General features: G+C 36.9%; 1 protein-coding gene across 1 annotated transcript in view; it reads right to left on the bottom strand.

The window, feature by feature from the left end:
• Window positions 1–887: 887 nt before the first annotated feature.
• MALRD1 (MAM and LDL receptor class A domain containing 1) overlaps window positions 888–14422 on the bottom strand; it is a 295081-nt gene continuing 281546 nt past the window's right edge. The window contains exons 36-40 of the mRNA XM_076332119.1: window positions 13291–13373; window positions 13108–13198; window positions 3463–3538; window positions 1751–1807; window positions 888–1016 (exon numbers count right to left, since the gene is read on the bottom strand). Of these exons, the coding sequence (XP_076188234.1) occupies window positions 888–1016; window positions 1751–1807; window positions 3463–3538; window positions 13108–13198; window positions 13291–13373 (436 nt within the window). The remainder of the gene's footprint in view (window positions 1017–1750; window positions 1808–3462; window positions 3539–13107; window positions 13199–13290; window positions 13374–14422) is intronic.

Below are 14422 nucleotides of genomic sequence, written 5' to 3'. Positions count from 1 at the left end.
TGACCACCATATAATTCAAGTGGGCATTATGGAAGATGACATAGCGTCAGGTTATTTGAAGTGTAAACACTATTACAAGCTATGCCTGGTATCACAGAGGATGACACTCAAAATCAGGAGGCAATCCAGAATTCCCCCTCTTTCTCATATGGTCGTGGGTTGACAAGTTTCAGCTGTGTGGGAGGCCAACCTATTCAGCAGAAATATGGTTTCCTGAACATGCTCGTTTCCACCCTCTGTCAACCACTAAGCTAAATATATCAGTAGCGCTGTGGTAAGCACTGTAGAGCTGACCAGAAGGGAATTTGGTCAGATATGGCTATCAAGGTTAATAATAAACATATTTTTTAAAAATAAGTGTACATACCGGTATGTCACATTGATGAATCACACGCTGAGCTGATATGCAAATCCATGATTCATGACCATCTTTGATTTAGCTCGATATGTTTCTAATTATACAGACATTTCTTTTGCTTCTGTCCCTTGGAACACTAAAATAGCCATTTAAAATCCCTTTCTAATGCAAAATTACAGAAATATTTAAGTTATCATTTCTCAAATAATAGACATAAAATTATGATTCCCAAACCTCAAGAATCTGGATTTGATTAAACATTTTATTAACATACTGGAATTTGGACTGTACAAATGTAAAATGAATTCATAGTAATAGTTACCAATCTCTTTCTGCTCCAGCAGAAATGACAGAAGACTACATATATATATGTTTTACTTATGTATGGATTCCATTTTTAATATAAAGTTACTTTCTGAACATAATTATTTTAATAGAGTTATTCTGTGAAGAGTTATTCATTCATATTGCAAATGCTACAGTATCATGACATACTTTCAGATTTTAGAACAAATCTTCAGGCAAAGAGTTACAAGCAATATTGATCCTGTTTTATGTCTATTTTCAAGGAACTGCATAATTTCTCCATGTCTTCTGATGTTTCACCATAGAGAGGATTTGGAAAAGAAGTAGCATTCACATCTTCATTAAATGGATACTAAAAGAAAAAAACATAGAATGAAATTTAAAAACCAAGTAATTCAATTAATTTGTTAGAATGGACATATGAATGGCTGTAGACTCATTACAGAAGTAACATATGATGTTAAGTTCAAAGAAAACTATAAAATCTCTAAACATTTTAGACCGGATTTTCAGCTGATAAAAATCAGTATAGCTCCACCAAAACCATCATCCGCTACATACACCTGATCAAGTCATTTAACCTTCTGCATCCATTCCCACCTTTGTTTTACTTGTCTCCAGAGCTCTTGCTCTAACACATATATAGTAGTATTTTGGGAGAATCTGTGTACAATAGTGTAATTACAGTGGGTCACTAATTGTGGTACATGGTATTGTAATTTAAATGACTGGTTTTAATTTTCTTGAATGAGGAATGCATGAGAAAAGAGATAATATGAACTCTTCAGGTAAGGACTTCTGTAGTTCTAAACATTTTCTTCAGCATCTGCCTTACTGGAAAGTGTTGAACTACTGTACGGTGTAACAAGTAGCAACTGTAAGCAACATTAATGAAATTGCTATTATGAGGTCCTTGTCAGCCAATCCAACCCTGGTCATTTTTCTCGGATTTCCAGAGGTGCTAACATTATGAGTAGCAATATAACATTGACTTTAAGTGACATTTTTCCCTTTCCTCTGCAAATGAATGTTATTTAATAGCCCAACAAATCTCCTACTTTAGAAGAGAAATGTGTTATTACATACCTCATGCCATGGAGAAACACTGATTTGAACAGCGGGTGAGGTGACATACCCAGGAGACTATAAAAAGAGAAAAACTGCTTCAGAATATTTTTAGTGAGCTGCAAATAATATTCCGAAAATATCCTTCCATGTGGCTGTCTGAGTAACACACTCTGTGGATCCAAAACTATGAGGCCATATAGGCAAGTGTGTGGCAACACTAGGCCCACATGGTTTTGGTGTTCAGAAAGGTCTGGGGAGAATTGTTCTTTCTTTACAAAACTTATAGACGCTGCAAGTGCGTAACTTGTGGATATTCAGCTGGAGATAAGAGCTGTTGCTCCTGTTTTACCATATCTTTTGACTGGTGATACACCATTCAGATTTAAGGCTCATCAGACTCAGAGAAAACTCATAACTCTTGTTTTCCCTTTTAAAAGAAGAATTAGTGAAAACACGTATTTTCCCAATCTTAAAGAAAATAGAGGAAAATCTGGTACAGCACTGGACTTCAACCATAGTGCCTGGGGCTGTCTTCTATGAAAATGTCTCTCCTGACACTGTGCTTCTGTTTTCCAACTTGCTATTAAATGAAGCCTGTCAGGAATCTATTTTAACTAAAATAAAAATGTCCTGATAAATTGGACATGATTGTGATGGGAATGTTTCCAACTCGGAGCTCTCACAAACCCCAACCTGTGAGTGAATTAATTTGATCTAATGTCTCTAAAATCAGGTGTAAGGAAGCTTTTATAGAAAGTAAATGGCATGTCATAGTTAATCCTATTCAAAGCTGCAGTAGAATCTTATATTACTGACTGTGGAATGGACAAGGAAGTTTTATTTTCTATTTCAAAACAAGCCTAGTTCTTTCAATGGTAATAAGGATAGTATCAAAATGAGGGAAGGAAGGATGTTTTAAACATTTTTTTTTTGCTCCTTTTACCTCCAAGGTGCTTTGTCTGTATTATTTTTAATGATAAACCAAATAACAGAGAGAGCTGCATTTTAAGTCAATCATATTTCTCAAACCTAAACCACAAATTTTAGCTACCACTGTAATTTGATAATTAAATCTTGCCTTGAAATCTTTTGTTGCAATATGTTCACTTTTAGATACATATTTTATTCACAAACTTCTTTGTTACTCTAGCAGTCTCTTAATTATGATCAACAAATAGTACTAGGGAAATGTGACTAAGTGTTTGTTTAGTGTCAAGGTGAATTTTACAGTGATGGGAATAGTAATGAACATTTAAGGTATTGGGAAGTGTTATAAACTATTTTATTAAAGCTAAGTGAGTGTGCAAAGGCAACTTGGGTGCTGAATCATGCATTTTGTGTTTTTGTTGTTAGTCGTGCTTTTTTTTTGTTGGGTGTTTGCTTTATATTTTTTTTTTCCAGAAGCAAAAGTAGACAAGTCCCAGTGAGCTTTTTCTTCTATATGTCTGGATAAATATTTCATCCAAACCTCTTTTTTCTCAGATTCAGCAGCCCACAGTCAGTATTAGTTATAAACATCGGATGTTCTCAAAACTGAGTTGATTTCAAATCTGCCTGTGTTTTGAAAATGCACTGGAACTGATCTGAATGATGCAGCAATTTTTAATTCTTACTTCTTTTATTAAATAGCATTCAGTGAGGGATTACACTGTTTGTTTTAAAGGAAAACATATTTGAGGACTACAGCCTCACATTTTTCTGAATGTATAGAAACAGCTATTGCTATTTACCTTTACTTTCTCAGATGAACTAAGGTCATCGTACAATGGGTTGGCAAATGAAGCACTAGCGGTTTCCTCCAGTTTCCTTGAAAAGTCAAGCAAACAACAAAAACACCCACGATATCACACAGGTTGTCAAAGAACCAAACAGTTTCAGGTTGAAAAGACTTGAGTCAAAAAATATAGATAGCTAAATATATTTCCGACTGAAATGAAATGAAATTAAACCAATGTTCTGTGTAAGTCAGTCATGCATAGGTTAAAATAATAATTTTTCATTTGTTGCTGCTAAAAATACATATGCTTTTGGATATGCATAGAGCTATTAGGTATTCATAAAATGCAGGTACAATGCTATACATTAAAGAAAACATGATATTAGCTAAAAAGTTGCATTGCTATAGTGTGTTTGCATGTGATGAGATCATGTTCTTTCTGTATTTTGTTACTACCACATTAGAAATTCAGTAATTAACATGGTCTTAGGCTCCGACTTCAAGAACACTTGTTATTTAATTGTTATAAGAACTCTTTTTTCCAATTAATTAAGAAAGAACTTGCCTTTTAGGTCAAAATCATCAGAATTAGATTTAAAGCTATAGAAGTTCCCCATACCTTTTGCTACAAAGTCAGAAATATTTAAAGAATCACTGAAGTTATTGGAATGCAAAGGTTTCATGAATGAACACAATGCGTTAAGCAATTTATAATAGATGACTAGGACAAATTGTACTAATTATGGGTCTCATGTCCATTACCTCAGCTAGAAGTTTAAAGATACGCTTTCCTGACAGAGGCCTTCACATATTCCTTTTTTTGGAAGCACTTATGACCTGTGCAGTTAACCCCATTAATTCTGCAAAGCAAAGGGTATTTGGGGATGGAACTTTCTGCCTACATCTAAATTTTTTTTCTGTATAGATGGCTGGTTGCTAATATTTCACAATGCTTGAAATCATCAAAACTGTTCCAATGCCATATAAAAAGTAACAGCTGCATTAGTTAAATTTACTGAAGAATGAAGCAGAAGCACACTTTCTTCTTTTTTAATCTTTGTTTTTGAGGAGATGCATTGAGTTGGGTTTTTTTTTTTCACTAATGCTTTTATGAATAAGAGCATATACATGCCTTTGTGTATATAGAAAGCTGTGTTTATACAGTATTCTGAAATAAAAAGTTCCCTACAGCTAATATTCAATCTCAATGACTGAGACAGATTTTCTTGTATTAAAAAGTGTTTCTATTCCAAAGCTTCTCCTACAGATGGTTTAAGCAGTGTCTCCCTAGGAACTGATAGACAGGCTCTGTGTTACTGTGGCAGGCAGGACTGAGGGGACAAGAGCAGTCACGGAGACACAGCCAATGGAGATGTTGGGAAGGGAAGCTGTTGTTTGTCAGCGAGAGCCACAGGGGAGACACACTGCATGATTTCTTTTGCAAAGAACTAAAACCAGAATGGATGCTTAGGAGGAAGGCACAGGTAGGCTACAGAAATATATCACCTTATGAGTTAAATCACTGCAAGAACCTAAGTTTGGGTTTTAGACTAAAACAGACATGTCTCCTTAAAATCTTTCACAAGACTGCCAGAAAGTAATTCCTTCTAATGCCAGCCTCATAATTCAGTTTGATTACCTGACACAGCAATGTGGAGAGCTGAATACTTGAACCTGTTGATGTGTTCATTTGATCTTAATCTTAACAGTAATAAATCATGATATTCTGAAGCTTTTAGTTAGTTTAGTGAAGCTATAATATATTAGGTTATTTATATGCCTCCTAAGTGTATATTTGCATGCTAATCCTCCTGAATAAAATCCAGAAAATGTACACAGAATTGATTTTTACTCTAAAATCACACCGTGGCTCACAAAATCTGAGGTCAGAAGCCAACTCAGATAAGAAGTTTTCAAGGAACTTGGCTCTGCTTCTAAACTAGCACCCAAAGGGCCAGATTTGCACCCCTTAATTTTGGTGTCTCATTTAGACATCACAAACCAACTGTATGGCCTAACAGCATGATACTGAATTAAGCACATCGATTCTGGAGTGTGGATCAGTCAGTGGAGATACTCCCAAAGGGCAACGCAAGTCACACAATTCTCAGTGGGAATCACCTTTAATGTGCCAATAGGAAATTATAAGGATAGGGACGGGTCTGATTCTCTTTCATCACCCACTCCCCCATTAAACTTAAGCAATTTGTGCAAGACATATATATTGTTTATTTGGGCAAGAACACGCTGAGTACTTAGGTTTGTCCTGAGGGCAGGAGGGACGCTGAACACAGATCTCCAGCTTCCTCTGCAAGGAGGATAACTAACCAGCAGGATACTCTGCCAAACTGTGGCACCACAAAGAGTGCTGGCTGAGTTCTTCAGCAGCGTCTGTGGTTGCTGTGTTTAGTGCTGAAATTGGTCCTGTCTATGTATGTGAGGTTTTCTCAAGCATGAAAATTGAGTCTTACTCAGGTTGTCCAGCAGATTTCAGGTGTCCATCTCCTTTAGGTCTGAATCATGAAAGATCATATGTAGTTGGGCACCTAATCTTAGGGACTATGGGAATTTTATGGCCCAAAATATAGGCACCGGTTGAATTTATGTACCCCAGATTTAAGTGAAGTGGAGAATAAGCTTTCTTAAGTTCTCTCCTGTTCTTAGGAACCTTTTTGCCAAAGCAGGGCTTTGGAAGTCACCTTAAATATATATACTTTACATATATATGTTACACATATATGCACATAGATGTATACATATGAATGTATTTATACAAACATATGTATGGTTACACCTTGTTTGTGAATGTAGCAAACTATTCTTTCTAGAGGATACCAGTAATTATCCTTAAAATTTTCTGAAATATTTTCAAATGACTTAAAAGACCTCAAAGAATATATAAGTGAAAATTTAATCACATGTTTACACAAGTGCTATAATCCATCAATTGGATGAGGTGGTAACTGCCTGAAGAAGTCTGTGCTTGGGAACTGAGATGACATATTCACATTACTTTACACGTTGTGAATACATCCCTAGAAGAAAACACAACACATTAGCTCTTTAGTTAATTAGAAATATGAAGCTTTCGTTATAAGAGCAAAGCAATGTTATGCCCACTCCAGTGCTCTGTCACCAATATAGATACTGCTGAAGAAAGCATAAAAGTGCAGCGTTAGTCAGTGGGGTGAGTGTTGCCATCTGGTCATCAGTTTACACCTAATTTTAAACTGCTTGATCGCGCAGTTTAACTAAATGTATTGCAGTGGCTTGAGTTAAGCTCATTCTTGCAGTGCTTGCTGTTACTTGACATAAGTGAAACATTGCCCTGATAGAAAATGATAGCTTATTGCTACAGTAAAGAGCAATATGCCCATCATAAGGTCTCATGATGGGAAGAAAGTTATGTATGTGTTACCACTGTACAGTAAGGGTGACTTACAGTAAGGTGACTCACCACTCACAAAAATTACGGTCCAGAATAATTAATCAATATGAAATGTTTATACATCTCATTCATGAAGAAAACCCATAAATGCCAAGTTCAGAAGACTGTACCAAGCAGGGAATAATTAGGGTTAAAAATGCCAAGCATAGGATGGTTTAGGAAAAAAAAAAAGACTCAAACGTGGGTAAGGCAGCTCAGAGAGAACTGGCTTTTCTAACATAACCAGAAATACCACAGAAGGAAAGGAGAGGATTAATCATCTTGGGATGAGGTCACATGGGTCATAGCTTTGCTAAGCTCATCTGCATTCTTAAGTAGCAAAAACTACTGCCTTGTCATAGGTTTATCCACTACAGCTTCACAGAGATGGGAGAAAGTTGTATACTCCACAAAATACCTGCCAGTATATAAAGGGAGAGCTGAGTAACATCATGCTTTTTAATGGAAAATGAAAGTATCTAGATTTTGGTTTTTTGGATGCAATAGTGCAGAATTTTGTACTTTTCAATATACTTTTCAATGAAAAATCAAATATTTCTTTTAGACAGTACACAAATCTGTAGGAAATACAGTACTAGAAGAGTGTATATCATCCGGTCCATAACAACAATGACAAAATCCTAGTGGGTCAAAGATTCAATTAGAATTAAGCTACTAATTAAAACAATCCCTTGAAAGAATTCTTTATAGATGTTCTAAAGATTCTGTTCTAAACAGAAACTATAACTCAATTTCCAAAGCATTTATAAACCTTTTGAACTAAATTTAGGTTTGCAGAAGTAGGCTATATTTTGCACATCCCACAGAAGAAACAGGAGGCATGATGCAAGGAGGACAGACTTTCCAAAAGCTGCATTTAGAATCATCTACAAGTCACTTGGATGCTTGATTAGGCTGTTAATATGCTGTCTGAGCTTCCTAGGTCTGCACTTTGTACCTTTTGAGTCACTTTAGGAAACTTAATTTTTTTTTTTTTAAATCAGTACTTTACATCTTTCATCTTGGTGATCTTGAAGGTTATAGACTGAGAGATTTGCTCTCCTCTTTCAGCATGTCACCTCTTGTTTCTTTGCAACCTTTCCTATGTGTGGTGGTTGAGAGATGTACGTTTCAGAAAACCTGAAGACTTCTGACTATAGCACTGAGTTTCATCTTTCAGAAAAAAAAAAATTCTACGGAAGGAGGAATGGATTTGGATAGCAGCATTAGACTAATAAAACAACTCCAAAACAACAGTTATGGCTGCTGCTTCCTAGTTTTTTTTTTTTCTCATAAAACTGTACCTTTTTCTCTCATTCTACAAGAATAGTATCTGTCTCCATTCCAGCTCACAAGCTGAAAACTGTTCAATAAATGTCATTCTATTGTCATTCTGTTTATCACTTTGGGATATAGGAACAGAGGCACAGCCAGCAACGACCTCTGGCAGTCCTTCAGATCCACTTGGAGAGCCTCCCCTGGAATATGCTATCCATTCCTCCACACCAGACATCCAGAAGGGTATGGTCTAATTGGAGAAAGTCCTAGCGACAATGACTGGGAATCATCATAATTGTAAGAAAACCTTAACCATGAAGAAAGGCTGAAAGCACTGAGCTTGTTTAGCCTAAAGAAAGCAGCCTGTAAGGAGGCATGACAACTGCCTTCAAGTACATAAAAAGCTTTCTGCAAGGAGGAAGGGAATGATCTGTTCTTGTCCATGGTGAATAGGAATGAACTTAAATTGTAAACAGACATATCAGCAGTTAAAAAAAAAAATTCTAACAGTAAACTTTCTTTCTACCTAGGGTGCCAAGATTGCCTGAGGATGCCATCAAATTCATGTTGCTAGAGGTCTTTAAGTGCAAACCCAGAAGTGATACAATTGAGTCTGTCCTGTGGCAGGATGGAAAATGGCCTCTGTTGGTCCTGTTTTCCCATGATTTTCTATCATTCTAAAATATTTTCTCAGAGCACCTCAGTTGCTCACTCTGTTGCCTGTATGGCAAGATACATTGTTGGTATGCTTTGGAAAATTTAATGTTCTGTGTTCATTATGACTGACAGGACTGATAATGGCTGTGGTACATTAGCATTGCAGCTGATGGCACAGGTCAAGAATAGGAAAGAAACAAGCTGAAAGGATCCAGGGACATTGATTGCTTTGGAGGCAATAGCAAAGAAACATAGCTTAGCTGGGTGGAAAGTGTTTGATTCTCTCTTTTTAAAGTAAAATGAAGCATGAGAAGGCAGCTGCAATAAAATGGAAGCTAAAATGAAGCTTTGCTTCTGTTTGGTCAATAAGGACAGATGCCACTGAAGGAGTGGAGTAACTGGCAGCCTTTCCTTCTGGACTAAAAAACATAATCTATGGAGCACGAACAGGAATGTGAGAAACTTATAAGCTTCCTCTGATTTGGGGTTTCTCTACAAAAGTTTCACATATCCCCAGCTGGGAGCTGGGAAGTAGCTTGCATATCTGAATGCCATTGTGGTAATGAAGTACACTGCTGTCAAGCCATGTGGCAGGCTGCTTTTGTCCATTAGGAAATAAACTTATATGATGACCTCCAGTAACTCCTACTCAGGCACTGAAGAGTTTAAAGCCTGCAGATCAGAGATTAAATTCTCGCTAAGGAAGGAGAAGAAGGAGAGAGCGAAGGGTAAGCAGGACATTCTTTCTGGGTTGAAAGGCGAGGTTAAGGCATTATCAATCTTTCCAGTGAAGAAAAAGAGGGACAAATGTAACTCTCAAATTCTCACCACTGTTAGTGACAACTTCTTAGCCAGCAATTGTCTAAGGGGTCACCAGCCTACCCCTACTGTCTGCTACCTGGTTTTCTGGTGAAAAAAACTAGTTCTGTTGGACTCTGAAACTTCTCCTCCAGCTCTTCTGCACATTCCTGTGCTATTTCCATTGCGGCATAGATGGACCTGCACTCCATTTTAAAATGTCCTGGGAGCCAGCACCCACAACTAATGCCTAATGTGCCTCTGAAGGACCATCTGCCAATGCCTGCATGTGTGGTTCTATATCAGTAAGGAGAAAGGAGACACTAATAGAAATTATTAAAAAATAGCTAGGAAAAGAATTTATCAAAAGGCAGTAAATATGGACTCAAGTGTGTGAAAGCTTCCCTGTGAACGAATGGCCAAACAGGCACTCCTAGAGTGCCTCTATTGCCTAATGATTTTAAGAAAACATGACCCAGGAAGGCTAAAAGCGGACACAAGCCTTTGAAATGAAAATGAATTGTAGGAAAGTATCATTCATGTGCACAGTTAAATTCCTCTAGTTCATCAAATCCCCTTAAAAAAAATCAGGAGTAAAAGCTCATGCCTCTGTGTGGTGCTGTCACATTGTACATTTCACAGACTTATGCAAACACAAGTCACTTCTTATTCTAAAACCTTATTTTAAAGATCCAAACTTCAGTATGATAACATTGGCTGCATTTTGACTAGTCACTTTTGATTATTGATTAAACAGTTAAGGAATAACTTGCCTTAATTTACTACTATGTTTCCAGCTGTGCTTTTTGTATACCAAATCATGCTAGGCAGTAGGTAGTTGGAGAAGGAGAGACAAACTGCCTGGATGAGCTTATCTTCTCAAATTGAAACTCTCAGATTTAATTGTTTTCACAATTTCACAATTTCAGTCAAAGTGCCATTTATTAGCTAGATTATTTCTTGATAAAATGCCTGTAAAATGCATTTTAACTTACATGTTAAGTCAACTGTGATTAAAACCGATGAAAATAAAAATTTTTATTCTGTACCATGGGCAAAATGATTTGACAATCTTAGTCAGTTCCTAATAGACAAAACTTGGAACCATAAAAATTTCCATCATCATAACTTACCTTTTTGGCAGCTCCAGTGAAAACAATCAAGACCAGAATGAACTGTGCTATGTAAACTATCTAACCCTCTATTTCAGAGCTCTGATTCTTTTCATGTCAGGGCTGTAATATATTCTTAGTGCCATAGTAAGAAGATCCTCATTCATCCCTGTCTTATTACATACCAAATAGGGCACTTAAGTTTTTGGCATCATATTGCAACAGGGTACCTTTTCATGTACAAAAAAGACTCACTATTTTTTTTAGCATGTATAATTACAAGAAAGGAAAAAATATTCCTTGAATACAGATTGTGGGTAAAAGAGAAGTGGGTGGCAGTGCAGTAACCCTTAAGCAGACATTTATGAAAGAAAAATGTAAAAGGGAGTGTTTAGAGCACAGGAGAAGTAGTGTAAGAAAAAATAATAATTTGTTAATTAAAACACCATCAAACATGTTTTGAGAAAAAACACTAGACTTTTTTTGGCAAAAATATTAATTGAAATTACAAAAAAAAAAAAAAATCAAGCAGCTCTTACAATACAACTTATCTTGCACTTCTGAGGTGCCTTTCCATACCTTAGCAGGTTGTATATATGTGAATGAATTAAGTCTTAAAGCCCCTGTGAAGTAAGATAAGGAAATGCTATTATTCCCACTTTACAGAAGAGGAAGCAAAGAAAGTAGGTGAAGCTATGCACTCAATTAACAGTAGCACAACCACTAAATGCTCCTGCTTCAACATTTTGCTTCTGTGTCCATAGACAACTCTACCTGTCAGGGGTAGCATGCAGTGTTAGGAGATGTGTCAGCAGCAATAACGTCAGGACAGGAGTCTGCACAGTTTAGTAGATAGTTTGGGAGATAACAACATCCCCAAAGAGAGAAAGGTCTATAGCACAGCACAAGTTTAAAGGAAAAGAGACAGCTTTGAAGATGAATTCTGGAGAAGAAAATGAGAGGTGAGGGAAATCTAACAACATGAAAATGGACAAGGCAATGCACAACAGGAATTGCTGAAAGGGAGGAAGGGACAGTGGTAGGTACTTCCTGACAGGGAAGGATCTAGCAGAATAAGTCAACAGATGGGCCAAGAAGAAATAAAAGTGTTAGAGGAAAATAAGAAACAGCAATTTTTTTTTTTTTTAAATCTTAAATTTGGGAGGAGAGAGAAAGCGGACATTATCAGAGGGATGACAGGAACATCTAGGAAATATGTCTGTGAAATAATGAACTGTCAGTCTAATGCATATCTTAAAAAACCTCTGAAATCAAATAATTGGATGAAGAGAGATCTCTAGTACTACTAGTACTGTTATTCAAAGCACTTGAAATAAATTTTGAAATAAACCACCACCGAGTTTGCTGATTTTTTTCCTTTACTGAAGATGCACTTTATGCTGTAGGATGTCAGAAGATAATTTAGTTGCTACTTGCACAGTACTAATAGCAAGCATAGTACTGGATGGAAGAAATATAGATTTTGGAAAAAAAAAAAAAATCACCATCTAAAGCACTCATTCACCATGAGTAAGACAGGTCCTTGTACCACAAGCCAAGAGCTCTGTACTGGGATGAGCCTCGTGCAAGATGGCAGTATTGGATAATGGGTCTGAGACGAAGTGGTAGGGGAAATGGGTGGAAGGAACAGATAAGGTGACATTGGTGGGACACAGCTGAAGAACCACTGCTTAAGATGACTAATAAAATATTAAAATAGAAAGTCAGATTGTGAGTGTGTCTGCAGTAATTAAAGGAGAGGGTGCACACACTATGATCTGTAAAACAGATTGCATAATTCTGCAGTCTCACAGCTTGCATTTTTCCCAATCTATTAAAGATTTTTATGAAAAAAACTAATATTTTGAAGTAGAAAAACCCCCACTTTTATTCCATCCAGTTATCACAGGGAAACTACTCAGATGTCTGTAAATATTGAAATATTTAGGGCAAAAATGTCCTCCCAGGTGCATGTGATACTCAGTAGCTTCAGGAGAAGCTGTGAATCCCCCTGTAAGAAATTAATTTGGCCTCGGAGGTTTCGAGACACCATAAATACCTTCTATTTTTCACATTTAACTATCATGTACAAAAATCAGGGCTACTGCTCTTAAGGTGGATAAATGGTAAATTTTATAGTTTAGGAATAATCATACAATGTTACAATCAAAACATTCTAAGCAGTCAAGCCGTGACTCATTGTTTCCAGACTGGGGTCCCCTAAGGTCAGCTTTTGTTGCAAAGCTAGGTTTTATGCTTAGTATTGCATATGAAGGCAAACAGACTGTGGGGAGATTTAAAAGTTGAAACCAAAGAGATTGGGCAGTTAGCCATTGCTTTGCGCCACATTTGTGTCTACTTTACACAAAATAGAAGTTTCACTTACGTTTCTGGCACTTTCTTCTTCGAAAAGAAATACAAGGCAGCAGCTGTAATTTTAATCAGCAGGAAACCGATACCCAACCCAATCCAAGTATCTGCAAAATGAGAGCAATCGAAGACAGGAATAAATAAAAGGAAACACTCAAAGAATGAATTGAAAGATATTTCTTTCTTTTTACAGACCCACCATTTTGAAGGAGACTTGAAGTTGGAGGCTGAAGAGGCTTAGCACTTATGTGGCAACGGTTTCCTTTCCATTCTTTTTCACATCTGTGAATAAAACAAAAATTTGTGAAAAAGGGAGAAGCAAAGATCATAAACGGTGACAAGCACACAAGAAATGCGAATCCTTTCAAGCACTTTTGCCAGTGGCTAAAGCTCACCCAGGAATCACAAAGAGCAGCATCAAAGTTAATAGAATGAAATGTACGTGAGAAATACACAAAACAAACCTAAGAGAGAGAAAAATAGAACAAAACAAAGTTCAAAGATTAGAATTGGCTGACTTGCCCGTGTTGCCATCATATTGTTATCCCACAGCAAAAGAAATTTGACTAATTTCCCTGTTATCCCCCATGTGAGGGCTAAATAGGTTTCTGAGCTGATGATCTGGGACCCTAATGTAGGGAAAGATACATGATTAGAGATGAGAAAGATGTTTTTCTCCCGCCACCTAATCTGTCTCTCTTTTGTTTTTCCATTTCCTTGTAAAAATGATACCCCTTCAACAAATGTCTCTTCAAAACCAAAGCACTACATTTGAGCTAACAACTGCAGCCATGTCAAATTATTCTAAATTTGCTATTTGGTTCAAATCCAGTCTTGATTTGAAGTAACCAAAATACAAACAATCTGACACAAGTTTTGATGTTTTACTTTACACTTGTTGCTTAACAGTTAATCACAGTCACCAGAAAAGCGTGTATCATTTCTCACTTTAATTTGTCTGGGTTTAGCTTTTGGTTACATGCTTTCATTGTGGCCTTCTCCATCAGAATGAAGGGACCTTGGAGACCCAGGTGATCATCGGCTGCCTCTGCTGAGACAGGTGGCAGTTGGGAGTGCTCTGTGCAGCCCTTCTGGGTACCCCAGGGAGTCTCAAAATGGCTGTAGGCACCTACATTTACAAACCCTAAATGATGATTAGTGTAAAGGGTTGTTAGAGGGATAGCTACATATTGACACCTAAATTCCAGGCACCGCACTTGAGCTGAACCCACCCTGAGTCTCACAATGGAATGACTTCTACCAACTTTTCAATTATCTGCATGGCTGGTGGTTTATGAGCTTCATAAATTTTCAACTTTTTCTTTTTAAAG

This window comes from Aptenodytes patagonicus, chromosome 2 (assembly GCF_965638725.1).
Source record: "Aptenodytes patagonicus chromosome 2, bAptPat1.pri.cur, whole genome shotgun sequence".
In the NCBI taxonomy this organism is placed as follows: Eukaryota; Metazoa; Chordata; class Aves; order Sphenisciformes; family Spheniscidae; genus Aptenodytes; species Aptenodytes patagonicus.
This window is presented reverse-complemented; position numbering and strand designations above follow the sequence as displayed.